Raw genomic sequence first — 26,549 nt, forward strand, 5'->3', positions numbered from 1 at the left:
TCTTTTTCTTCAAACTCTGGAGTCCCAGTCCCCATCTCTCTCCTTTCTTGGATCCAGGAATCTGGGCCCCCAGTTTGAACTTTTCACTCCCCTGAACTTGACTCCTGTTGCTGCGTCAGGGAAAATGCAGGCGACAGGTGGCACCTGCCGGCAGGGCTGGGACACGACCACCTGCCGCTGCTGCTCACGCGGCGCCCCTCTGCGGGCACCTGCTTCTGTCAGTCCTGCCGCCGCTCCACCCGATCCCACAGCCCCAAGACGCGCAGCAGGAGCGAGCCGGGGAACCCCCCCTTTCCACCTCCCAGCATCCCCCCCACGGGCCCACTCAGGCCCTCCCAGTGGGTTCCCCTCCCCCTGCTCAGGGTCCCCCGCGGGGCTCCCGGCACACCCCAGGAAGGTGGGTCGGAGGCGGTCCCAGGCTAGTAGGCGGAGCCTGCGGTGTCCAGCCTCACTTCTAGACTCAACCCTCCCCAGAGCACAGCTTCACCGAACCCATCTGGTGAGAAGCCCCTGGGGTGGAGGGTGGAGGGTGGAGGGTGGAGGGTGGAGGGTGGACGACGGTGGACGGTGGACGGTGGACGACGGTGGACGGTGGACGACGGTGGACGGTGGACGACGGTGGACGGTGGACGACGGTGGACGGTGGACGACGGTGGACGGTGGACGACGGTGGACGGTGGACGGTGGAGGGGGGGCGCTCCTCTTCTGTCCCCTATCTGGTCCCAGTCCCTTCCCCAGACACCCCCGTGGCTGACACCCCACTCCTTCTCAGATGCAGGTCACAGGGACCCTTCTGTTCCTCAGAAACCTGTCAGGGCCCCGTTCCCCTCTCCACCCAGGCTCTTGGATTCCGGTCTCCTTAGAGTATTGGGTTCCAGCCCTTAACCTCCTTTAAGATTCAGGAGTGCAGCCCTGCTGCTTCCTTCCTTTCCTAGACGCAGGGGTCCCCACCCAGGATGCCCTCCTCCTCAGGACCCAGGAGTCCCAGATAGCAGGTCCCTCCCCCCCCCCACCCGGGATAGAGGAGTTGAGGCCCTCAGCCCCTGTCTCTCACACCAGGGTTCTGGGTCCCCGGCTTCCTCCTCGCTCAGAATAAGGTGTCCGGGTCTGCAGCCCTTGCCTCTGCAGCCCCTGGGCTCCAGAAGTTATGACCCAAGCCTACTCCTATCCCACCTCCATCGGGCCCTTTCCCTGCTGAACTCACTCACAGGGACAGCCTCCTGACCTCCACTCTGAGCCTGCCCTCTGTGGGGCCCCTGCCCTCCCCCACCTCCATCCAGGTCCCCATCCCGGCCTTGGCAATGACCCTGGCAGCTTCCTCCCAGCGTTCCCAATTCATTCGCTCCAAGTTCCGATCTGGTGAGAGAGGGCTCTTTTCACGCGTTGGGGATGGGATCCTGAGAATGCTGTCCTCTGGGGTGGGAGGGGTGGTGGGACCCATGAGGCATGTGTTTTTTTGTGTGCAAAAGGTCACTTTGCATAAAGGAGGCCCCAGCACAGGGGTCGAGCTGTGGTGGATCAAAGAGTGTGCCAGTGGCGAGTGCCACGCTCACGGGAGCCATGAGGATTGGCGGCCAGGGGTGGGCGTGCAGAGGGTTCAAGGACTGCGGAACAACGAGGGCTTACACTGGCACATGTGCCGAGGCTGAAGAGCAGAGGAGGGACTTCAGATGAGCAGTGTGGGAGTTTGGGTGAGGGGACAATGAGCCGTCAAGCAGCTAAAGTGTCCAAGGTCTTGCTTTTGGTCCCAGGGCAGGCAAAAAGTATGCAAGTGTTTTGAACTAGAGGTCAGTTCCTGAGAAGGCCAAGGGCACATGAGTGTGCAAGTGAGTGTGCCTGTGCGGTTGGATGGGTGCAAAGACACCAATCGCCAAAGAGCAAGGAGTGTGGAAAAAGCTGCCTATGTCCAGGCCGGGCGTGGTGACTCACCCTTGTAATCCCAGCACTTTGGGAGGCCGAAGTGGGTGGATCACGAGGTCAGGAGTTCGAGACCAGGCTGACGAACATGGTGAAACCTCTCTATGGAAGATACAAAAAATTAGCTGGGCATGGTGACCAGTGCCTGTAATCTCAGCTACTTGGGAGGATAAGGCAGGAGAATCACTTGAACCCGGGAGGCAAAAGTTGCAGTGAGCCCAGACTGTGCCATTGCACTCCAGCTTGGGTGACAGGGTGAGACTGTCTCACACACACACACACACACACACACACACACACAAGGTGCATATGTCAAGAGGAGCAGAAATGTGCAGACAGATCCTCACTCCCAAACTGGGGGACAAACCCTGAATGCGCAATAAGATAGTTAAGACTCACCCCGGCCAGACACAGTGGCTCATGCCTGTAATCTCAGCAATTTGGGAGGCCAAGGCAGGTGGATCACCTGAGGTATGGAGTTCAAGACCAGCCTGTCCAATATGACAAAACACCACTTCTAAAAATACAAAAAATTGACGCTGGGTACCGTGGCTCACACCTGTAATCCAAGCACTTTGGGAGGCCGAGGTGGGCGGATTGCCTGAGCTCAGGAGTTCAAGACCAGCCTAGGCAACACGGTGAAACTCCGTCTCTACTAAAGTACAAAAAATTAGCTGGGCGTGGCGGTGCGTGCCTATAGTCCCAGCTACTTGGGAAGCTGCAGCAGGAGAACTTCTTGAACCCGAGTCAGAGGTTGTAGTGAGCCGAGATCGTACCACTGCACTCCAGCCGGAGTGACACAGCAAGGCTGAGTCTCCAAAAAAAAAAAAAAAAAAAATTAGCATGGTGTGGTGGCAGGCACCTGTAATCCCAGCTACTTGGGATGCTGAGGCAGGCGAATCACTTGAACCTGGGAGGTGGAGGGTGCAGCGAGCTGAGATCATGCCACTGCACTCCAGCCTGGGCAAGAGTGAGACTCTGTCTCAAAAAAAAAAAAAAAGATAGTTGACATTCATCCTGGGCAACACAGCAGCAAAACCCTGTCTCTACAAAAAAATCAAAACAAAACAACTTAGCTAGGTGTGGTGGTACATGCTTGCAGTCCCAGGGACTCAGGAGAAAGTTGGGAGGATGGGTTAAGCCCAGGAGTTCAAGGCTGCAGTGAGCTATGATCGTGCCAGTGCACTCCAGCCTGGGCTACAGAGCGAGACCCTGTCTCTAGAAAAAATAAAACAAATTTTTAAAAAGGGAAAAAGTGTTAACATAGAAGCTGGCCGCCAGGCATGGTTGCTCACACCTGTAATTCCAGCACTTTGAGAGGACGAGGCGGGTGGATTACGAGGTCAAAAGATCAAGACTATCCCACCCAACATCTTGAAACCCTGTCTCTACTAAAAACACGGAAAAAAAATTAGCTGGGTGTGGTATTGCACACCTGTAGTCCCAGCTACTCAGGAGGCTGAGGCAGGAGAATCGCTTCAACCTGGGAGGCAGAGGTTGCAGTGAGCCGAGATCGTGCCATTGCCCTCCAGCCTGGCGCCAGAAGAATGGCATGTGTGCCAAACTAGAGCCCAGAGAGATGCATATTTAAAATGTGGACATTCGGAGAGTGCTGACTGTGGGAAGGCCCTGAGATAGGTCAGAAAGTAGCAGGACTGCATAGGTAAGGGGAGGTGAGGTGCAAAGGGGCCAGGCTGCCAAGATGGCAACTGCGCAGGGGGTGGGGTGGGCACACGCTTGCTCGTGGCGGGGGGCAGGTGGAGCCGGGGGCAGGGCTGCCGCCTGCCTGCATGCTGGCTGGCTCGTAGCCCCAGAGTGGCGCTGGCCCGAGGCGCTGTGCTGGCAGGGAGCAAGCAAGAGGCCCAAGGAAGGGAGCGTGCTGCCCGCCCACCCGCTTGCAAGGACTGTTTAAGGGGGCTGGGCACGCGTGTCCCGCCAACAACTGCAGCTCCCACCTCCCTGCCAAGGCCTGGCTCCTGGACACTCCCTTCCCGCCTTCCTCCTCCCACCTTCCACCTCCCTCCTCCCCTCCACAGTCCTCCAGCTTCGGATCCACAGACGGAATCAGGAGCAGAGTAAGTGTGGGCCCTTAAAGGGAGGGGATGGTGATCCCCCTTCACAGGGGTATCCTGGAATACAGCTGCCACATATCCCTCATTGGTTACTGCAGCTCAGTCTCTATCCTCCAGGAGAAACCAAAACCCCGTCCAGTCCTTTCCCAAAGATCCAGGGGGCCAGGTCCCTGGCCACCCCCACCCCTAGGAGTTCTGCTTCCCGATTCTCTACCCCAGTGAGACGCATGAGTTTGGATCCTGCTTCTTTAGAGAAGACAGGCATCCCAGTCTCCACATTTGGTATACATGAGAAGCTGAGATGGAGTCTCACTCTGTCACCAGGCTGGAGTACAGTGGCTTGATCTCAGCTCACTGCAACCTCCACTTCTCAGGTTCAAGCGATTATCCTGCCTCAGCCTCCTCCTGAGGAGCTGGGATTACAGGCGCCTGCCACCACACCTGGCTAATTTTCATATTTTTAGTAGAGACGGGTTTTCACCATGTTGGCCAGGCTGGTCTTGAACTCCTGACCACAAGTGATTCACCCGCCTCAGACTCCCAAAGTGCTGGGATTACAGGCATGAGCCACCGTGCCCAGCCTGGATGTAGCTTTCAGCTTCTCTCTCCAATAACCAGGCATGCAGGCCCCACCCCTGTCCTAGCAAAACCTCAGACATCTGGGATCCTCAGCTACCACAACCCTTTGCGATAGAAAATTCCTGCTTTACTTCAGAATGTAACAACCAGGGCCCCTACACCTCCACCCTCACATCTAGCAGTCTCGGCGCCCAACTCCCGGCACTCAGGTCTTGCTCCCTGGCCTGCCTCTCCTGCACCCCGGGGCCCCGCTTTCCACACAGCCCTGCTCCTCCCGGCCTGGCTGGCTGCCTGCGGGCCTCTCAGAGTCCTTCACCCGTCTCTCCAGTCTCGGATCCTGACCCGTGGATCTCAGCCTCCAGCCCTGCTCTAGCCCCGGCCTTGCCCTCGGGCACGGCCCCTTTCCTCTTCAGCCCTGGGGTCCTGCTCCCTGAGCCCGAATCCTGTCCTCCTTGGAGATCCCCGAAGAAGGTGAGTCTGGACTGGAGGGAGAGGTCCCTCTGTTCCGCTTGCTACTGCTGCCATTTTTGCTCTTCTCTGGGGGCACGTAGCCCCGGGGGTGCGGGTTGGGGGGGGAGAGGCAGGAAGGCCGGAGCCTGAGGCCCAGCACATGATACCTGCTCTTTCAGGAGTCTCCCAAGACCTCCCAGCTGTGGAGGGAGTCCAAGCCCAGGGGGAACTTGACATACCACCAGTACATGCCCCCAGAGCCCAGACAGAGAGCCAGGGCTGGCCCCCAAGCTGAGGGGTCCACCCTAGGTCCTCCGGGGCCACCTCTGTGGGAAGGGACAGACTCACAGCAGCCACATCCTAGGTATGACACCCATTTCCCTTCTCCCGGGACCCAGAAATCCAGGTCCCAGCATCCTCCTGCCTCAAACCTAGAGTCCAAGACCAGGGGAGTCAGGCCCCAAAACCCCTCTCCTCCCCCAGGGTTTAAGAGTACAGGATGCCAGCCCCTCGCCCTTCAGACCCGAGTCTGAGCCCCCAGTTCCTTCTCCCCTGTGCACAGAAATCTAGCCCCATGTTTGCGCCCTCAGAGACCCAGAATTCTGGGCCCCTACTTTTCTGCATCTTCCCCAGCCCCCTAACCTTTGGGTTTGAGGACCCCAGAACGCCTCCCCCCCGCCCCTCTAAACTTTGCTCACCCCTCACGATTATCGCCAGGATGAAGCCCACTCCCCTCACTCCCCGCCCACCAGGAGTCCCCAGACCCTCGCCCCCTCCACACAAGTTGGAACTCCAGACCCTTAAACTGGAGGAGCTGACGGTGAGTTTGGGGTGTAACTTTCAAGGCTGCTTCTCTCCCTCTGTGGGGTCCCAGAAATCCAGCCCTGCAGCCTCTGCCCCCTGCAAATCCAGGAGGTCGGGTACCTAGTCCCATCCTGTTTTAGGGTCTCAGGAGTCCAGACCCCCCTAGACCCCCAGTGCCTCCTGTTTCCAAACATCCCGTCCCGGCTCCCGCCTGCGCCCGGAGTTCGCCCAGCACCGCCTCTCCCCACTCCTCCTCCCCAGGTCTCAGAGCTCCGGCAGCAGCTGCGCCTGCGGGGCCTCCCAGTGTCGGGGACCAAGTCTATGCTCCTGGAGCGCATGCGCGGCGGCGCCACGCCCCGCGAGCGGCCGAAGCCGCGGCGCGAGGACAGTCCCGCGGGTGCTCCCTGGCCGCGCCTCAGGCCCAAGGCCCTGGCAGCCGCCCGGCGGCTGAGCTCGGTGAGGGCGGGGCTATGCGTGTGTGGACCAATAAAGAGAAAGCAAAGTGGGATGGGGCGGGGAGTCGAAAAACTAGCCAATGAAGTGTGGGGGCGTGGCCTAGTGGTGGGAAGACTTGACGGCGAGGGGGCGTGGTTCAGAGCAGCAGAAGGCGTATCTTTAGGGAAGAAGAGTCTATGAAAGCATAGGGAGCGAGGCCAAAGGAGGGATTGAGGAGCGAGGGGCGAGGGGCCGCGACAGAACAAAGGGGCGGAGCCACACGTTGCGAGTGGGTGGGGTTGTGCCCGGTGGGCGTGGCTTACGGGAGCTCGTCCTCTTGGCGGTTCTAGGTCAAGCCCAGCGCAGCATCTCACCTGCCATCTCTTCCACGTGCCGCGGATACCCCGGGGATGGCTCCAGCTCCAACTACCGCTCTGGCTGCAGCTCCAGCCCTGATCCCTTCCTCCGCGCCGGCCTCCGTGGCTCTGACACTGGAGGAGGAGCTGCAGGAAGCAATCCGGAGGGCGCAGGTAAGAGGATGCAGGTCGAATCCGCGCTAGGGGTCTCCAGTCAAGCCAAGCCCAGGTCAGAGTCCCGAGTCCATGCCAAATTTTCCCATCCGCAGTTGCTTCCGAACCGGGGCATCGATGACATCCTGGAGGATCAGGTGGAGCCTGTTGGTATGATCCGAACTCCTAGATTTAGGGGAGATGGGCCTTGAAGTTCTGGACTCCCGCGTCTGCGGGAGGCATGGGCCGGGGAGCTGAACTCCTAGAAATGGGGTACGGGGGACTGGCGCCCGGATCCCTGACTTTCCAAGCTCACATATCATTCTTTATCCCGCAGATCCCCTGCCTCCCATCCCCCTGGACTTCCCTGGCTCCTTCGACGTGCTGTCTCCCTCCCCGGACTCAGAAGGCCTCTCATCTGTTTTCTCCTCTTCACTCCCGTCCCCTACGAACTCCTCCTCCCCTTCTCCCAGGGACCCCACAGACTCCCTGGACTGGCTGGAGGCCCTGAGTGGGGGTCCTCCCCTGGGTTCTGGTCCCCCAGCCCCCAGCATCTTCGCTGCTGACTTATCTGACTCCAGCAGCAGCCGGCTGTGGGACCTGCTGGAGGACCCGTGGTGATGGATTCAGGGGTTTCCAGAAACAGAGAACTGGTGGGGGTGGAGAGAAGCTCCCTGGGGGAGGAGAGGGAAGGACCAGCAGAGCCCCTCCTACCGCAGACACAGGATTGGAGACAACCTCCCACCCCACCTGCCTCCTGAAGTGCTGCTGACCGCACCTGCGTGAACTTTGCCTACCCAGCCTTCTTACGATCCCCCTCCAGGGTTGTACGGTTGGGGGGCTTCTTTTGCTGCTGGCCACAGCAAACAAGCTGCTTGCTGTTTCTTTCAGAGACCTCATGGATGTTTTTACACGTCCCCACCCCCAGTAGATGGCTGCCTATTGTCTGGGGAGCCTGGAAAGTGGTTATGCCTTTTGGATACAGGAGAGGAGCAAGAAAGAGTGGAGGGGGAGAACGGGGAGCAAGAACTAGACCCCCCAGGGTTCTGGTTGGAGATGAAAATATTAGAAACATCTGGTTTAAGATCAGCTTCTCTTGGAAGCAGAGCCTGAGGCAAGATATAAATGCCAGTGATGTATTAAAGAAGTGTTCAGCTGGGTATGGTGGCTCTAATCTCAGCACTTTGGGAGGCTGAGGCGGGTGGATCACAAGGTCAAGAGATCGAGACAATCCTTGTCAACATGGTGAAACCCCGTCTCTACTAAAATTACAAAAATTAGCTAGGCATGGTGGCACGCACCTGTAGTCTCAGCTACTCAGGAGGCTGAGGCAGGAGAATCACTTGAACCTGGGAGGCGGAGGTTGCAGTGAGCCGAGATTGTGCCACTGCACTCCAGCCTGGTGACAGAGCAAGACTCCATCTTGGAAAAAAAAAAAAAAAAAGTATTCCAGCCGGTACAGTGGCTCATGCCTATAATCCCAGCACTTTGGGAGGCCGAGGTGGGTGGATCACCTGAGATCAGAAGTTTGAGACCAGCTGGCCAACATGGTGAAACCCTGTCTCTACCAAAAATACCAAAAAAAAAAAAAAAAAAAAAAAAAAAAAAAAAAAATCAGCAGGGCATGGTGGTGCATGCCTGGAATCCCAGCTACTTGGGAGGCTGAGGCAGGAATATCACTTGAACCCGGGATGCGGAGGTTGCAGTGAGCCAAGATCGTCCCATTGCACTGCAGCCTGGGTGACAGGAGCAAAACTCCATCTCAAAAAACAAAAAACAAACAAACAAACAAAAGACAGAAGTGTTCCCAGGAGAAACAAGTAGAAGAGTGGGGAAAACAGGACAGCAGAGGGGAAGAGGAGCAAGAGGTGACTTCAAGAGGGTTTCAACCTCAGCCTAATCCTTTGGGGAGCTCCAGAGCACAGATTAAGCTGCAGAGTCTTTCCCATCTTGGGACACACGGAACTGGGCCTTTGTATCTTCCTGTTTGAGCTTATTATAGCCTAACAACTAACCACCCCCAGACCAGGCTCAGCGGCTCACACCTGTAATTCCAGCACTTGGAGAGGCCGAGGCAGGCAGATCACTTGAGGCCAGGAGTTTGAGACCAGCCTGGCCAACATGGTGAAACCCTGTCTCTACTAAAACTACCAAAAAAATTAGCCAAGCCTGGTGGCCGGAGCCTGTAATCCCAGCTACTTGACAGGTCAAGGCAGGAGAGTTGCTTGAAACCAGGAAGCGGAGGTTGCAGTGAGCCGAGATCATGACGCTTCACTCCAGCCTGGCAACAGAGCGATACTCCATCTCTAAACAAGCAACAAAAACCCACACCACCCCAAAACTTAGAGCTGTAAAACAGTAACTCTGATTGCTCACAAATGCACAGGTGGACTAGGCTCAGCAGGGTGGTTCCTCAGTCCCAAGTCACGTTGGCTAGAGCTGCAGTCATCTCAGGGCCCAACTGGGCTGGCACATCCAAGACCGTGCACTCAGATGTATGCGGCACTACCGAGTCCAGCTTGGCTGGAGAGACCCCCACCCGGGTGGCACCGAAGGAACTGAGAAGCAGACACGAAGATAAAACAGCAAAGTGGGTCTATCGGGGAGCCAACAGCCTTCCGAGCCGAGACCCAAGGGCTGACAGCCTTCTGGGCTGGGAGCGCGCAGACGCTGATCCACGCATTTATTCTCTCTGAACAGGTGCTCATTATTAACAAGCAGGTGTTCGGTATTTTCTCACAACGAAATATGCCAAGTAGGCAGCTGGTGCTCACTTACCACTGATCACAGACAAACTAAAACGTGTTCTCCTCGAGGGAGCCACGGGGGCAGGGTCAGATGTTCCGAGCTTAAACAATTGTTTTAACCGGCGTGTGATATTTATACATTGTCCTGCCACTTTAGAATACCCCAAGGAGTTTTCTACCGGGGGGAGGGGCAGCTAGGTTTCCCTTGCTATCGTTTTTTTTTTTTTTTCCTGGCAACTTTCATTTTTAAAAAGTAGGCAACCAGCAGCCCTCAGGGCTGTTTTGTCTATGAAGTAGGCTTTTTTTTTCTTTTTTTTGAGATAAATTCTCACTCTGTAGCCCAGGCTGGAGTGCAGTGGTGCGATCTCGGCTCACTGCAACCTCTGCCTCCAGGGTCCCGGTTCAAGCAATTCTCCTACCTCAGCCCCCCAAGTAGCTGGGATTATAGGCACAAGCCACCATGCCCAGCTAATTTTTATATTTTTTAGTAGGGACACGGTTTCACCACGTTGGCCAGTCTGGTCTCAAACTCCTGACCTCGTGATCTACCCGCCTCGGACTCCCAAAGTGCTGGGATTACAGGCGTGAGCCACCGCACCTGCTGTCGTTCTTTCTAGCAAACAATACATTCCATCATACACTCAGCATTTCTCAACATGGCAGCATGGTGCCGACAGCATGAAGGCTGGGTCCAGCTGGGTTGTGGGGACAGCTGGACTTCTCTCATTCTCTATGCAGGGTCAGTGCTGGCCCTCTGTGGCCTCTCCATCAGAGTAACTAGACTTGCATGATATCTCAGGGCTCCTAAGAGTGAGTATTCCAAGAGGAGGGAACAGAAGCTGCCACTCTCTTAAAGACTAGGCTTGGAACTGGCACTGTTATACCCTAGTGAGTTTAAAGGAAAGTGCCCCACTAACTGAGTTCCAACTGAGAGTCCTTTACTGCCGGTGACCCACATACCTTGCTTAAGAAAGGGGAGGGGGAGCCTAGCTGAAGCAGAAGTTACAGAAGCAGAACAAGCAAGTCAGACAAGGAGGCTGGTAACCAGGAGGCAGGAGGCTCCCATGATTGTTGATTACTAAGGAGGGTATACACAAGCGGCTCCCGTGATTGCTGGTTACCAAGGGGGGCGTTCGGTGCTTGCCATACAATCCATCAAGGGGGTATTCGCAATAGGAGTGGGCTTGCCAAGCAGGCTATGGTTACAATGGTCATATGCCGCTATAGCTCTCAGCACGGCATGACCCAGCACAGGAGCATGACCCAGGCACTCAAGGGAGAAATGGCGGGAGGGGTGAGGCGGAGGTTAAGATGGAGTCTGTCAGGCTAACACAGGGTAGGTTAACACAGCACAATTTTTCTTCCACTATATTTTATAATTAATGCAAGTCAGGCAAGCCCAGATTAAATATGGGAGGGGACTATACAAATCTGTGAATATCAGGGGCGTGCTCTCTAGGGGCTATATTTGGAGACTTACCACTATACCGCCCCTAGTCAGTCCTGGGCCATGGGTCACGGAGGGAGGGAGGAATGACGTAAACTCTCAGGCATTCCAGCCCAACGGCAGTCCTGGGAAGAATGTCACAGGGCAAGTTGTTAGCAGCAAAATGTTTTAAAATTTAGGTTTCAGGGCTGGGCACCATGGTTCATACCTGCAGTCCCAGCTACTCTGGAGGCGGAGATAGGAGGATCACTTGAGCCTGGGGGTTTGAGGTTGCAGTGAGCTATGATTGCACCATTGCACTCCAGCCTGGGCAACAAGCGAGATCCTTAAAAAAAAAAAAAAAAAAAAAAAGGCTGGGTGCGGTAACTCAAGCCTGTAATCTTAGTACTTTGGGAGGCAAAACAGGTGGATTACCTGAGGTCAGAAGTTCGAGACCAGTCTGGCTAATATGGTGAAATCCCGTCTCTACTAAAAATAAAAAATAAAAAAATTAGCAGGCCACAGTGGTGTAAGCCTGTAGTCCCAGCTACTCAGGAGGCTGAGGCAGGAGAATCACTTGAACCTGGGAGGCGGAGGTTGCTGTGAGCCGAGATCATACCTGCACTCCAGCCTGGGCGGCAGAATGAGGCTCAGTCTCAAAAAAAAGTCCCAAAAAACAAAGAAACAAACAAAAAACAGAAGAGGGAAGGTAAGCAGGTTTGAGATTACCCAGTTTGAATTCCAGCAGGCCCCGGAGCATAGAGGCTGTTCTGAGTTTTTGGTACCTGGCCCAGGGTAATTAGCGCAGGTGCACAGCAGCTCAGGGAGCCCGTGCTCATAAAGGTGTGGCTGCGGTGTGGGCTCCGGATTGGCTGGTTTACATAGGAAAGGTGAGTAGTTAACTATCCCTGGGAGGATCGGTGTCTCCAGAGTCAGCAAGGCCCCCACATAGCAAAGCAGCAGCAGTTCAGAAAATACAAAGGCATTATTATTATTGTTTATTATTTTGAGACGGAGTCTCTCTCTGTCACCCAGGCTGGAGTGCAGTGGTACAATCCTGGCTCACTGCAATCTCCGCCTCCCGGGTTCAAGCGATTCTTCTGCCTCAGCCTCCAGAGTAGCTGGGACTAGGGGTGCGTGCCACCACGCCTAGCAAACTTTTGTATTTTTAGTAGAGACGGGTTTCACCATGTTGGCCAGGCTGGTCTTGAACCCCTGACCTCAGGTGATCCACCTGCCTCCGCCTCCCAACGTGCTGGGATTACAGACACGAGCCACCGTGCCTGACACAAAGGCATGCTTAATACGCCAAGCACACAAGCTTGGGGCTGGGTGCACAGAACTGGGAAGAGGAATCTGAGGGAACCTGGGCAGGCCTCCAGCACTGTCCTCTGCAGGTGGGAAAAAACAGTCGACCAGGCACGTGCAATACGGCCTGGAACCAGGGACGTCCCCTTGCCCTGGTCTCAGTTTCCACATCTGTACTGCAGCCCGGTGCGGGTGATTCTGTTCACTGAGCTTGTCTACAAACCGGACCTGGTATAGGCATACACCAATAAATGTCAGTCACCATTATTAGCTGCTGATGGGCAATTCTGCTGCCTCAACATGTCTGCACTGTGGTGGGTGCAAGAGATCCACAATCAAAAGGGAAAGGAGCCGGGCGCGGTGACTCGCGCCTGTAATCCCAGCACTTTGGGAGGCTCGGGCTGGCAGATCATTTGAAGTCAGGAGTTCGAAACCAGCCTGGCTAGCATGGCAAAACCCTGTCTCTACTAAAAATACAAAACAATTAGCCGGGTGTGATGGTGTGCACCTGTAGTCCCATCCACTCGGGAGGCTAAGGCAGGAGAATCACTTGAACCCGGGAGGCGGATCTCGCCACTGCACTCCGGCCTGGGTGACAGAGTGAGACTCTGTCTCAAAATAAATAAATAAATAAATAAAGGGAGGGAACAAATTCATATTGCCACGAGGCAAAGGCAATGTTCTATGTCGCTTTCCAGATAAGGTAACTGAAGGTTAGAGAAAGGGAGTGATATGCTCAGTGTCAGACAGATGGGGTTGCTGGAGTGGGGATTTAAATCAGATTCAGTATGTCATAACTTAGTCCACAGGAAAAAAAAATTCAGATTTAGGCTGGGAACTGTGCCTCACACCTGTAATCCCAGCACTTTAGGAGGTCAAGGCAGGAGGATCGCTTGAGGCCAGAAGTTCCCAGAACAGGCTGGGCAACATAGTGAGACCCCTGTCTATGAAAAAGAAACTTTTTGGAGACAGGGTGTTGCTCTTTCGCCCAGGCTGGAGTGCAGTGGCGAAATCATTGCCTCAACCTCTCAGACTCAAGTGATCCTCCCACCTCAGCCTCTGGAGTTTCTGGGACTACAGGGACACACCACCATACCCAGCAATTTTTTTATTTTTATTTTTCGAGACGCAGCTTTGCTCTTGTTGTCCAGGCTGGAGTGCAATGGTGCGATCCTGGATCACTGCAACCTCCACCTCCCGGGTTCAAGTGATCCTCCTGCCTCAGCCTCCTAAGTAGCTGGGATTACAGGCATGCACCACCACGCCAGGCTAATATTTTGTATTTAGTAGACATGGGTTTTCACCATGTTAGGCTGCTCCCGAACTCCTGACATCAGGTGATCCACCCGCCTCAGCCTCCCAAAGTGCTGGGATTATAGGCTTTAACCACCACACCCGGCCACTTTTGTATTTTTTGTAAAGACATAGTTTCACTATGTTGCCCAGGCTGGTCTTGAACTCCTGACCTCAAGTGATCCTCCTACCCCAGCCTCCCAAAGTGCTGGGAATACAGGCATGAGCCGCGGCTCCTGGCCCAGAGTTTTTTCTGACTGTATGGATCTCCAAACCAATCTGTCCCCATCTCTGCCTGACTCAGGTCACTCTGTCCCGGTTCTGTCTTCCTCTGCCTCCATCTCTCTTCCTCTGTTCTCTCCTCCCTATCTCTGTCTCCAGCTCCCTCCTGCCCTTTATCCCTGATCCATCCATCATCCTGCCCTCAAATCTCTGTGTCTCAGGCACTTGTCTTTCAGTTTCAGCTAGGATCCCGCCTGCCTCCATTGCACCGTCCCCATCTCAGCCGCGTCCAGACGGGGGCAGTGTTGAGCTGATGGTGCACTTGGTTCCTGCACTGCCCCAGGGAGTCAAGGCCAGAAGCAGGGTAGTTGGGGTGCGTGTCTGCACCTAAGGCCTCAGCCCAGCGTCCAACCCTTCTTCAAAGACTTCATCCCTCCCTGCTGCCTCAGGAAAACCAGGGCTGGATTAAGGTGGATCAGACGGGGAGTTCCAAGAAGCGCCTTCCTGCTGTCCCCTGATCTCAACAGAAGGTGGATATTTACATCGTGGGGCCTGAAAAGGACCACTAATATGAAAATGCCAAAATTACTAATGTATCTTCTAAACATACTCCCCAGAAGGATATATTCAAATTCATATTCATTGTGTAGACTGGAAAAAATACTTCTCCTCCTTCCTTTCTTCCTTTTTTTCTTTTCTTTTTTTTTTTTTTGAGACAGAGTTTTGCTCTGTTGCCCAGGCTGGAGTGCAGTGGTAAGATCTCAGCTCACTGCAACCTCCACCTCCTGGGTTTAAGCGATTTTCCTGACTCAGCCTCCTAAGTAGTTGGAATTACAGGTGTGTGCCACCACTCCTGGCTAATTTTTCTATTTTTCGGAGAGACAGCGTTTCACCATGTTGGTCAGGCTGGTCTCGAACTCCTGACCTCAAGTGATCCACCAGCCTTGGCCTCCCAAAGTGCTAGGATTACAGGTGTGAGTCATAGCGCCTGCTTGCCAAAGGATCTAATCGTGTCTTTTTAATGTTTTTAAATTTTGTTAGGGATGGGGTCTTGCTGTATTGCCTACTTTGGACTTCAGTGCTATGTACAGGTGTGATTATGACTCACTGAAGCCCCGAACTCCTGGGCTCAATTGATCTTCCCACTTCAGCCTTCAGAGTAGCTGGTCCTACAGTTGCGTTCTACCACACCCAGTTTTTTTTTTTAAATTTTACAATTTTATTTATTTATTTTGAGATGGAGTCTTGCTCTGTTGCCCAGGCTAAAGTGTAATGGTGCGATCTCGGCTCACCGCAACCTCTGCCTCCAGGGTTCAAGTGATTCTCCTGCCTCAGCCTCCTGAGTAGTTGGGATTACAGGTGCCCACCAATGCACCTGGCTAATTTTTGTATGTTTAGTAGAGACAGGGTTTCACCATCTTGGCCAGACTGGTCTTGAACTCCTGATCTTGTGATCCACCCACCTCAGCCTCCCAAAGTGCTGGGATTATAGGTGTGAGCCACTGTGCCTGGCAGTTTTTTATTTTTTGTAGAGACAGTGTCTCCCTACGTTGCCCAGGCTGGTCTTGATCTCCTGATCTCAAGCAATCCTCCCATCTTGGCCTCCCAAAGTATTGGGATCACAGGCATGAGCCACTGTACCTGGCCTGTACCAATTTTATATATATATATATGTTTGTATATTTTATTATTTGACACAGAATCTTGCTCTTTTGCTTAAGCTGGAGTGCAGTGGCACCATCTCAGCTCACTGCAACCTCTGTCTCCCGGGTTCAAGCAATTCTCCTGCCTCAGCCTCTTGAGTAGCTGGGATTACAGGCACCCACTACCACGCCTGGCTAATTTTTGTATTTTGAGTAGAGATGGGGTTTCACCATGTTGGCCAGGCTGGTCTCGAACACCTGACCTCAGGTGATCTACTCACCTTGGCCTCCCAAAGTGATGGGATTACAGGCATGAGCCATCGCACCTGGCCAAAGTTTCCTTTTTCATCCAGACTTATGATAGAATTCCAGCTACTCCTAAGATTTTTTTTTTTTTTTTTTTGACAGAGTCTCACTCTGTTGTCCAGGCTGGAGTGCAATGGTGTGATCTCGGCTCACTGCAACCTCTGCATCCTGGGTTCAAACGATTCTGCTGCTTCAGCCTTCTGAGTAGTTGGGACTACAGGTGTGTGCCACCACAGCTGGCTAAATTTTTGTATGTTTAGCAGAGACAGGGCTTCACTATGTTGCCCAGGCTAGTCTCAAAGTCCTGACTTCAGGTGATCTGCCCGCCTTAGCCTCCCAAAGTGCTGGGATTACAGGCGTGAGCCACCATGCCTGGCTTAAGATGTATTTTGGAGTTCATGTGATACCCATGTAATAAACTCTCAGAGAACCTCTTCTCCCATCCCCAAAGTCATGATTGTGTTTGTTTATTTATTTATTTATAAGAGCCACGGTCTCACTAGGTTGTCCAGGCAGCAGTGCAATGGCCATTCACAAGAGCAATCATCACGTGCTCCAGTCTCGAACTCCTGGCGTCAAGGAATCCTCCCACCTCAGCCTCGCTGGTAGCTGGGAATACCCCGCTCCATGACTGTGTTCACACTGGTGGTTAAATAAATATTACTTATTTGATGTCTGTGTAATGGTTACAATTGTATCCTCTAAAAGAAAAGGACCTGTCGGGGGTTTCATGGCCTGACATTTACTGAAAGAATGAATGGAATGCCCTGAAATTCACTGAGCCAGGCTGGTCTCTGAGTTCTCAGCGATGATCACCCCAGGCCCTAGGAAGCCAGGACTGAAGAGGTGGGACACAGGGATTTGGATGCATGCCAGCTCTGAGCCAATATGGCACATTTGTGCAAACTGGAAAAAGGGTCCACTTCCAGATGGACTAACTAGAAAACGGTGAGCTCTCTGCGTGGACACAATGCCAAGGACACTTGGTTTGATGAGTACACTCTGGGTCTGTTTAAACCCCACTTGCCTTCTTGACCAGGGGCCTTTGTGCAGTGAACAACCTGGACAACCTCTCGGGGCATCCCTGTTGTCTACCCTAAAGCCATTTCCCTTTTTTTCCTTGGTAACACTGCCCTAATTTTCTGCAAGCTGCATGTCCTTCAGCGGTGGCTGATCAACTTCCCAACTGCAGAATCTGAGGCTAAACTAATCCCAGAAGTCTCATTTCTTGTGGCTCTTACTGGGGCCACAGGTAATTCCTACCAATTGGATTTGGGGGGAAGTCGCTGGAAGGCTTAGGAAGGTTTCGCTCATTCTTCGAAAGGGATCAAGATAAGAACAAGCCTCTTTTTGCTGTTTTTGAAAGGAATTATCTGTATGTGATGGCTGTGTGTAGCAGCCCTTTTGGCACCAGGAGATGACACAGCTAAGAGATGGTGGCACAGTATATGAAGATGGAAGGAGCTCGGGGGACTGGTGACTTTGTGGAGCTGCTAAATTAACTGACCCTGGACTGGGCCACTTGTGGTCCTGTGTGCACATATGAGGATGGTCTTTGAACCTGTTCTTTTTTTTTTTTTGAGATGGAGTCTCTGTTGCCCAGGCTGGAGTGCAGTGGTGCAATCTCAGCTCACTGCAGCCTCTGCCTTCTGGGTTCCAGCAATTATCTGCCTCGGCCTCCCAAGTAGCTGTGACTACAGGCACCTGCCACCACGCCTGGCTGACTTTTTTGTATTTTTAGTAGAGACGAGGTTTCACCATCTAGGCCAGGCTGGTCTTGAACTCCTGACCTCGTGATTCACCTGCCTTGGCCTTCCAAAGTGCTCGGATTACAGGTGTGAGCCACCACTCCCACACTTTTTTTTTTGGATACATAGTCTTGCTCTGTCACCCAGGCTGGAATACAGTGGCACCATCTTGGCTCACTGTAACCTCTGCCTTCTGGGTTCAAGTGATTCTCTTGCCTCAGCCTCCCGAGTAGCTGGGATTACCGGGGTGCACCAGCACATCTGCCTTATTTTTTTGTATTTTTAGTAGAGACAGGCTTTCATCATGTTGGCCAGGCTGGTCTTGAACTCCTGACCTCAAGTGACCCACCCGCCTCAGCTTCCCAAAGTGCTGGGATTACAGGCGTTGAGCCATGGCTCCCAGCCATCGTTCATGGAGATTTCTGTTACTTGCAGCCCAAAGCATCTTCACAGAAGAGAGGAGGGTCCTGTTCACGGAACAGCTCTCATGCCCCAGCGCTCATCTTGAGGGAGCCAGAGAAGGAGACAGGATTTCAAAGGCAAGGCCAGCATCAGTGCTTGAGTAAGGGGGACAGGTCTGCAGCGATCCCCATCCACTCCGGCAGGAAGGCTGCCTCCGGCTTAAAGATTTTGAGGAAAGGGGAGTCGGGGAGGGTATAGTTGGCCAGGTAGATGGTGTCCCCGCCGGCGAGATAGGCGGCCCAGATCCCGAACGTACCGATGGTAATGATGGTGTGGTTACACTGCGTGAGCAGCGCAAAATCTTTGGCGGGTGAGCTCTCGATGCCATCGCCAGCAAACACCACGTCGCCGCGGGAGGTGTCGATGTTCTGCCGACACCAGGGCATGCCGTTGCTGGTGACCACGAAGATGGGGGAGCTGTGGTGAGCCCGGAACCAGTCCAGGGCCTGCTCGAGGTAGTGCCGGTCGGCCACCACCCCCTTCCACACCCGTGGCATGACGTGGACGTAGTCCCCTCGGCGCACATGGACCCCCACAAAGGTGCCCGGCCGGCTCCCATTCAACCGCAGGCCCCGCAGGAACCTCTGGGCCTCCTCGCGCACGTGGTCGTGCAGGGTGAACTCCTGGAGGATCTCCTGGCGGAGGTGGTGGTAGAAGGTCCAGGAGCAGGGGTAGCCAGTGAGGCGGACGTACATCCCGGGGATGTGGCGGTACGCCTCCTCCATCCAGTCGTTCAGGTGGTAGTTCTGCCAGCGGATGCTGCTGGCCGTGGTGCTGTGCAGCACCGGCAGCGTGATCTTGAAGATGGGGGCCAGGGTGCTGTGCATCTGAGCCGAGATGAAGGCGGGCCGCCCGTTCAGCTTGGCCAGGGCGTACAGCGTGGCGTACTCGCCCATCTGGTTTCCCAGGCGGCCTATTGCATTGATCGTCCATATGCCCCTGGGCTGGCTGGGTCCCAGCGCCCCTGATGTCGAGGCGTGCGCTAGCATCTGCTCCTGTAACTCCCACGTGGCTTGAATCTTTGCTAGCCGATGCTGAACGTGAAATACAGTGGACGCAGTAAAGACAAAGAGGACGAAGTGGGCCATGGGAAAGGAGAAAGTCACGTGGCTGATCGGCATGGCTGTCGGAGGGAAAGCGGGACACGTTAGCTGGGAGCTGGAGGGCCGCGCGGGGGCGCGCAGGCGTTGGGTGGGTTCATCTGAGTGTGGTTTTACTTCGAGTGTGTAAATACTTGGCACGCACATGCATATGTGTATGGGCCGGTATCGCGAGTGTGTTTTTTTAAAATTATTTTGGTATTTCTTTATAGCAAGTGTTTCGTTTTTGTGTGTGTGTGTGTGTGTGTGTGTGTGTGTTTTTTTGAGATGGAGTCTCGCTATTGTTGCCCAGGCTGAAGTGTAATGCTGCGATCTCTGCCCACCGCAACTTCTGCCTCTCGTGTTCAAAGCTGTTCTCCTGCCTCAGCCTCCCAAGTAGCTGGGGTTATAGGAATGTGTCACCACGCCTGGCTAATTTTGTATTTTTAGTAGAGATGGGGTTTCTCCATGTTGGTCAGGCTGGTCTCAAACTCCTGACCTCAGGTGATCTGCCCGCCTCGGGAGCCCCCGTGCCCGGCCTGGAGCGTGTTTATACAGATGTGCAAACATTGTGTTCAAGGTGGTGTGTGTACACAGGTGGATGTGTTTGCATTGTGTGTAATGTGGATATGGGGATCCATACACTGTATACATGTACAGGTGTGTGCAAATAGACGTGTGCATGGTAGTGTATGGGTGTATTTATATTGTGTACATATAAGGGTATATGTGTTCAGCCTGGCCAACACAGTGAAACCCCATCTCTACTAAAAATACAACAAATGACCCAGGCGTGGTGGCAAGCGCCTGTAATCCCAGCTACTCGGGAGGCTGAGGCAGGAGAATTGCTTGAATCTGGGAGGTGGAGGTTGCAGTGAGACGAGATTGCCTCACTGCACACCAGCCTGGGCAACAGAGTCAGACTGTCTCAAATAAATAAATAAATAAATAAATAAATAAATAAAGCAGAATGTTCTACAAGGATGTCCCTGCCTCCTCGTAGCTCCCTCCCTTCCTCACCCAGGAAGGAGGGGGTGGCTGCTGAGTGTCCCAGAGCAGGAACCTGGGCACTCACCTTGGCTGGGGCCCGCAAGGAGAGAAGGAAGAGCTGGAGAGCAAACCCGAGCCTCCCAGGCTAGCTGCTCAATGAGACTGTGAATTGCTGAGGTTTGGCTAGATGCCTTTTGGGGTGTGGTCAGGAACCTCTTATGCACTGGGTGACTTTGACCCAGGGCTTTCACCTCGTCTGTCCATCAAGGGGGGTTTGGGGGAGCGATAAAAACTACACCTCCCTGGAGGCTGCAGTGAGCTGGGATCGCACCATTGCACTCCAGCCTGGGTGACACAGTGAGGCTCTGTCTCCAAAAAACCACCACCACAACAAAAAACACCTCCCTTGGGGGCTGGGTGGGCACAAAGGGAAATGCTCTATGACAGCCGAGTGCGGTGGCTCACCCCTGTAGTCCCAGCACTTTGGGAGGCCGAGGCACGCAGATCACGAGGTCAAGAGATCGAGACCATCCTGGCTAACATGGTGAAACCCCATCTCTACCAAAAACACAAAAATGAGCTAGGCGTGCTGGCGTGTGCCTGTAATCCCAGCTACTCAGGAGGCTGAGGCGGGAGGTGCTTGAACCCAGGAGGCGGAGGTTGCAGTGAGCCGAGATTGCGCCCTTGAACTCTAGCCTGGCAACAGAGCAAGATTCCATTCGTTCAATCAATCAGATAGAAATGCTCTATGACATGGGCTGTCTCTGCTATTCAGAGCAGAATTGATGTTCCAAACTCACACTTATTTCAGGCCTGAACAAAGTACCACCCACAGTCTGCCTGAAGGCATCACTTTTTTGAGTTGCTTTTTTGTAAGATTGGTGTGTGTGGGGGGGTCCTGCTACGTGGCCCAAACCGATTTCAAACTCCTGGTCTCAGCCTCCTTCCTCAGCCTCTAAAGTGCTGGGATTACAGGTGTGAGCCACTACACCTAGCCTATCTTACTGGTTTTAACAACAGCCCTGGCAGGGCGTGGTGGCTCACACCTGTAATCCCAGCACTTCAGGAAACCCAGGCGGGCAGATCACAAGCTCAAGAGTTTAAGACCAGCCTGGCCAAGACGGTGAAACCCCATCTCTACTAAATATACAAAATTAGCGGGGTGCAGTGGCAGGTGCCTGTAGTCCCAGCTACTCGGGAGGCTGAGGCAGGAAAATTGCTTGAACCTAGGCGGTGGATGTTATAGTGAGTCGAGATGACACCATTGCACTCCAGCCTGGATGACAGAGTGAGACTCCCTCTCAAAAAAAAAAAAAAACAAACAAAAAAATAACAAAAACAAACAACAGGCCTGTCCAGGAGTGGTAGCTCACACCTGTAATCCCAGTGCTTTGGGAGGCCAAGGTGTACAAATCACTTAAGCTCAGGAGTTCAAGACCAGCCTGGGCAACATGGTGAAACCCTGTCTTTACAAAAACAGCAAACAAAAATTCCATGAGCCGGGCACGGTGGCTCATGCCTGTAATCCCAGCACTTTGGGAGGTCGAGGCAGGAGAATCGCTTGAATCCAGGAGGCAGAGTTGCAGTGAGCCAAGATCATGCCATTACACTCCAGACTGGGCAACAAAAAGCAAAATTCCATCTCAAAAAAAAAAAAAAAAAAACATTTGACAAGAGTGCTGGTGTGCATCTGTAGGCCCAGCTACTCAGGAGGCTGAGTGGGGAGGATCACCTGAGATCAGGGAGGTTGAGGCTGCAGTGAGCCAAGATCCTGCCACTACGTTCCAGCCTGGACAACAGAGCGAGACCCTGTTTCAAAAAAACCCAAGTAGGTGACACTATGTCCATTTCACAGCAAAGGAAACTGAGGCTCAGAGACTGGCCCTGTGGCTGGGAGGGGCTCAGGTGAGCAAGGGGGTGGCCCAGGGATGTGGCGGGCCGAGGAGGTGCTGAGATGGCAGGGGGCGATTGGAAAAGCAGCTACCAGGGGCCTCAGGGGAAATCTTGAGAAATGCCAACAGCCAGAGTGGAATCCAGGGCAGTAGGGCTTCTGGTAGAGGGGAGAGCTTGGGGTTTCCCCAGTCCTCTGAGGTCAGGAAGTCCATCTTGTTATCTGCCCTCAGTCCCTACAGCTGCATCAGACACCTCAGGCTGGGCCATAGGGGCAGAGGAGAGAGGGAGGTCAAGGGCTCTTCCTCCATCTGGGTGCCCTGGGGGGGGTCTTCCCTTGGAAGATTGTGGTTAGGGCGCCAGAATGGAAAGGGGCCCTGATTTCTTTTTTTTTTCTTTTTTTTTGAGATGGAGTCTCACTCTGTCAACCAGGCTGGAGTGCAATGGCTCGATCTCAGCTCACTGCAACCTCCACCTCCTGGGTTCAGGCAATTCTCCTGTCTCAGCCTCCTGAGTAGCTGGGATTACAGGTGCACGCCACCACACTTGGCCAATTCTTTGTATTTTTAGTAGAGATGAGGTTTCACCATGTTGGTCAGGCTGGTCTTGAACTCCTGACCTCATGATCCACCCACCTCTACCTCCCAAAGTACTGAGATTACAGGCGTGAGCCACCACACCCGGCCAGGCCAGGGTCCCAGTTTCGAAGCAGGAGCCCAGCCGCCAATTCTGTCAGAGTACTGGGGTCACTAAAATCTATAGTCTCTTCCTCTTTTTTCTTCTCTTTTTTTTTTGAGATGGAGCCTCACTCTGTTGCCCAGGCTGGAGTGCAGTGGCACCATCTTGACTCACTGGAACTCACGGGCATGCTGCTTCCCGGGTTCGAACGACTGTCATGCCTCAGCCTCCCGAGTTGCTAGGATTACAGGTGCATGCCATCACAACTGGCTAACTTTTGTATTTTTAGTAGAGCTGGGGTTTCATTATGTTGGCCAGACTGGTCTCGAACCCCTGACCTCAAGTGATCCTCCTGTCTCGGCCTTCCAAAGTGCTGGGATTACAGTGTGAGCCACCGTGTCCAGCCTAGATCACTTCTTTTTTTTTTTTTTTTTTTTTTTTATAGACAGGGTTTCAGCATGTTGGTCAGGCTGGTCTTGAACTCCCGACCTCAGGTGATCCACCCGCCTTGGCCTCCAAAGTGCTTGGATTACAGGCGTGAGCCACCACACCCAGCCTAGATCACTTCTTTTGGATTCTCTTTGTCCCGCCCGTCCACGTCTTTCGATTCCAGCCTGGCCTCCTCCTCTCCCCTGTCCCCTACACCCAGCACCGGCCCTGCCCCGCCCCGCCCCAACTCACATCCCCTCCAGGGCTCCCCATACCCCTAAGACAGAATCCCAGCCTCTGGCCTGGCCCCGCACACCCCTCCGGCTTTGTTACCAGCTCTTCCCGTGAAATAACCCAGCTCTCTGCTCACCTGGGGCCCCGTCCTGTCCCCCAGCTCTGAGAGCCTTTCTCCACCCCTACCCGCCCCTGCCCTGGGCAGCTCTGCACGCCCTGCTCAGTGGCACCCCGATGCTGCCGGAGCCCACTCTCTTCCAGCATTTCCCCGGGATTCCCGGATTCCCAGCAAGATCACTTCCACCCTGGGGAGGAGAAGGGAGCTTCAGACAAAAATGTGGGGCCATCACCTGGAAATCCCACCTTTATTCTCCGGCGGTGGGGTTTGAATCACAGAAGCGGGATCAGGGAGTGCGGGAGGAACGAACTGCCTCCCTGAGCGAGGGCAGAGCACAGAGGTGAGACCCGCAGCTTGGGGTCCGTGAAGACTCCGGGGAGCCCCGGGTCTGAGGGAGCACCCTCCAGGGTGGAGCCAGGAAAGTCGGGTCACCAACAGCTGTGCCCAAGCCACCCGCACCTTTACTGCCAGGGTTGTTCCTGGAAACTGCTGAGGGGAGGGAGACAAGGAAGGAGCTGGTAGCCGGGGCTGGAGAAGGGGAGGGAGGTGGTGGCTGGAGCTCTAGAAACAGATCCACCGGGAAGGAAGTGGGGAGGGAGCTAAGGAGGGTGGCTGGCGGGTTGCGGGGGCCTGGCTGCCGAGGGAGGGACCCTCCTGTCCTGGAGGCTCTGAGTTGGGAGTGCATCCGAGGGGACCAGAGGCCCTCGAGTGCACGGCGAGTTCACTTCCCACATCCCCTGCTCCCCACCTGGGTATGTGTGCACAGGTGTGTGTGCTGCCGGGTGGGCGAGGAGCCCCTCACCTGCTCTCACCGGGTCCTGCTGAAGGAATCAGGGTGGCTCTGCTGGCAACTCAGTGCTCCCTCTGGGTCTCCGCCTTTACTCAGGGCCAAAGAAACCCTTCCAGCATCGGTGACTGGCAAACCCCGCCCAGGATCTACCGGGCTTTCCAGAGCAGGTGCTGCTGGGCTTAGGGAGGGAAGTGAGCCTGGAGCCCCTCCCCCTTCCCCAGGGCCTGCCAGGAAGTCCATCTTGTTATCCGCCCAGAGCTCCTCCACCTGCATCAGGCACCCCAAGCCCAGCCACAGGGGTAGGGGAGAGAGGCGGGTCAAGGTTTCATCCCAGATCCTGGTCCCCTGGGGGTCTTCCTTGTGGAACTGTGGTAGGATGCCCAGAACAGAAAAGGGCCCTCACTCTGCTCTAGGCAAACAGGAAGACTTCCAGGAAGGCAGCATAGAGACGGCAGGGTGTGGGAGGGTGGGGACAAAGTCCAGCTAGGCCAGGCTCTCGCTGACTCTGAGTCCCCTTAGAGTCCTATATTTATTTATTTTTTTAATTTTTTTTTTTTTTTTTTTGAGACAGAGTTTCACTCTTTTTGCCCAGGTTAGAGTGCAACGGTGCCATCTCAGCTCACTACAACCTCTGCCTCGCAAGTTCAAGTCATTCTTCTGCCTCAGCTTCCAAGTACCTGGGATTACAGGCGCAGCCACCACGCCCAGCTACTGTTTCTAGTTTTAGTAGAGACGGGGGTGGGGTGGGGGTGAGGGTTTCACCATGTTGGCCAGGCTGGTCTCCAACTCCTGACCTCAGGTGATCCACCTGCCTTGGCCTCCCAAAGTGCTGGGATTACAGGCATGAGCCACCTCACCCGCCTTTAAATTTTTTATTTTTTTTTTTTGAGATGGAGTTTCGCTCTTGTTACCCAGGCTGGAGTGCAATGGCGTGATCTCAGCTCACCGCAACCTCCGCCTCCTGGGTTCAGGCAATTCTCCTGCCTCAGCCTCCTGAGTAGCTGGGATTATAGGCACGCGCCACCATGCCCAGCTAATTTTTTGTATTTTTAGTAGAGACAGGGTTTCACCATGTTGACCAAGATGGTCTCGATCTCTTGACCTCGTGATCCACCTGCCTCGGCCTTCCAAAGTGCTGGGATTACAGGAGCCACTGCGCCCAGCCAATTTTTTTTTTTTTTTTAACTAGAGATGGACGCGATGTGGTGGCTCAGGCCTGTAATCCCAGCACTTTGGGAGGCCAAGGTGAGTGGATCACTAGAGGTCTGGAGTTCGAGACCGGCCTGGCCAACATGGTGAAACCCCATTTCTACTAAAATACAAACATTGGCCAGGCGTGGTGGCTGTGCCTGTAATCTCAGCTACTCACGAGGTCGAGGCAGGAGAATCGCTTGAACCCGGTAGACAGAGGTTGCAGGACCTGAGATCATGCCGTTGTACTCCAGCCTGGGCAATGAGAGTGAAACTGAAAAAAAAAAAAAAAAAAAAAAAAAGTATGAGGAATTTTACTAAGGCAAGAAGAAGCAGGCACCACCCAAGCTCCCAGCAGTCCTAACACGCAAGGAAAGATAAAAAAGCAGCCACTCCCCAGCTTCATCGAAGCAGCAGGAGGCTAACTACCAGCTACGGAGCTCCCTTTAAAACAAAAAAGAAAAAAAGAAAAAAAAAAAAGCAGATCAAGCTTCTCACTGTAACCACCAGTTTGCAGAAAACAGGAGGATAAAGTTGCCAGTTAAACAACACCACGAGGCAGCAATCAGCCCAGCCCAGAACGTGGACTGAGCCCGGCTACAGAACAAAGGACCTGGTCCCCATGATTCAGCACACGGAAGAAAGCAGCAGGGTGGGGCAGGAGAGCGGGGAGTTGAGCTGTCATAAAATATACAAAGCAGATTTGGAACTCAGAGGCTTAGAAACAGACCCTCCACCTCCATGAATGTCCCACAGATGTTCCAAAGTAATGGGAATGAGCTGGGCGAGGTGGCTCACACCTGTAATCCCAGCATTTTGGGAGGCCAATTCAGGTGGATCACCTGAGGTCAGAAGTTTGAGACCAGCCTGGCCAACATGGTGAAACTCCATCTCTACTAAAAATACAAAATTAGGGCCGGGCGTGCTGGCTCGTGCCTGTAATCCCAGCACTTTAAGAGGCTGAGGCAGGCGGTCACCTGAGGTCAGGAGTTTGAGACCAGCCTGACCAAAATGGGGAAACCCCGTCTCTACTAAAAATACAAAATTAGCTGGACATGGTGACGCATGCCTCTAATCCCAGTTACTCGGGAGGCTGAGGCAGGAGAATCGCTTGAACCTGGGAGGCGGAGGTTGCAGTGAGCCGAGTTGTGCCACTGCACACAAGCCTGGGCAACAAGAGCAAAAACTCTGTCTCAAAAAAAAAAAAAAAAAAAAAAAAAAAAAAAAAA

General features: G+C 54.0%; 2 protein-coding genes across 9 annotated transcripts; one reads left to right on the top strand and one right to left on the bottom strand.

Moving 5' to 3' along the window:
• The first annotated feature begins 377 nt into the window (after positions 1 to 377).
• On the top strand, positions 378 to 7,926 carry MAMSTR (MEF2 activating motif and SAP domain containing transcriptional regulator). 4 transcript variants are annotated; one of them, XM_064381068.1, is made up of 10 exons: positions 378 to 499; positions 1,281 to 1,359; positions 3,954 to 3,992; positions 4,897 to 5,039; positions 5,198 to 5,382; positions 5,736 to 5,838; positions 6,084 to 6,278; positions 6,608 to 6,787; positions 6,883 to 6,937; positions 7,104 to 7,926. In XM_064381068.1, exons 2-10 carry the CDS (start codon positions 1,302 to 1,304, stop codon positions 7,385 to 7,387), a joined length of 1,242 nt encoding a protein of 413 aa, XP_064237138.1. In that variant the 5' UTR covers positions 378 to 499; positions 1,281 to 1,301; the 3' UTR covers positions 7,388 to 7,926. The 4 variants fall into 4 exon arrangements, with proteins under 4 accessions (XP_064237138.1, XP_064237140.1, XP_064237139.1 ...); XM_064381070.1 differs by lacking the exon at positions 1,281 to 1,359 and having other exon boundaries at positions 452 to 499; XM_064381069.1 differs by lacking the exon at positions 378 to 499 and adding an exon at positions 3,450 to 3,580 and having other exon boundaries at positions 1,286 to 1,359; positions 3,954 to 5,039.
• FUT2 (fucosyltransferase 2 (H blood group)) lies at positions 1,392 to 24,236 on the bottom strand. Of its 5 annotated transcripts, none has more exons than XM_064381077.1 (5): positions 24,152 to 24,236; positions 15,687 to 19,044; positions 10,994 to 11,085; positions 6,632 to 6,952; positions 1,392 to 2,019 (listed from the first exon to the last, which is right to left on the bottom strand). In XM_064381077.1, the coding sequence occupies exon 2, from the start codon at positions 19,040 to 19,042 to the stop codon at positions 18,011 to 18,013; it is 1,032 nt and encodes a 343-aa protein (XP_064237147.1). In that variant the 5' UTR covers positions 19,043 to 19,044; positions 24,152 to 24,236; the 3' UTR covers positions 1,392 to 2,019; positions 6,632 to 6,952; positions 10,994 to 11,085; positions 15,687 to 18,010. The 5 variants fall into 5 exon arrangements, with proteins under 5 accessions (XP_064237147.1, XP_064237145.1, XP_064237146.1 ...); XM_064381075.1 differs by having other exon boundaries at positions 24,142 to 24,230; XM_064381076.1 differs by lacking the exon at positions 24,152 to 24,236 and adding an exon at positions 23,585 to 23,644.
• Between the last annotated feature and the right edge of the window lie 2,313 nt (positions 24,237 to 26,549).

Source organism: Aotus nancymaae, unplaced genomic scaffold (genome assembly GCF_030222135.1).
Source record: "Aotus nancymaae isolate 86718 unplaced genomic scaffold, 86718_ANA_hifiasm-v0.15.2.pri h1tg000028l, whole genome shotgun sequence".
NCBI classification, from domain to species: domain Eukaryota; kingdom Metazoa; phylum Chordata; class Mammalia; order Primates; family Aotidae; genus Aotus; species Aotus nancymaae.

Coding starts and splice junctions, on each gene's coding strand:
- MAMSTR (XM_064381068.1), top strand. CDS start 1,302: ATGACCCTGGCAGCTTCCTCCCAGCGTTCCCAATTCATTCGCTCCAAG. Junction 3,993..4,896: donor CAGACGGAATCAGGAGCAGA/GTAAGTGTGGGC, acceptor CCGTCTCTCCAG/TCTCGGATCCTGACCCGTGG. Junction 6,279..6,607: donor CCGCCCGGCGGCTGAGCTCG/GTGAGGGCGGGG, acceptor TGGCGGTTCTAG/GTCAAGCCCAGCGCAGCATC.
- FUT2 (XM_064381073.1), bottom strand. CDS start 19,168: ATGTGCGTGCCAAGTATTTACACACTCGAAGTAAAACCACACTCAGAT.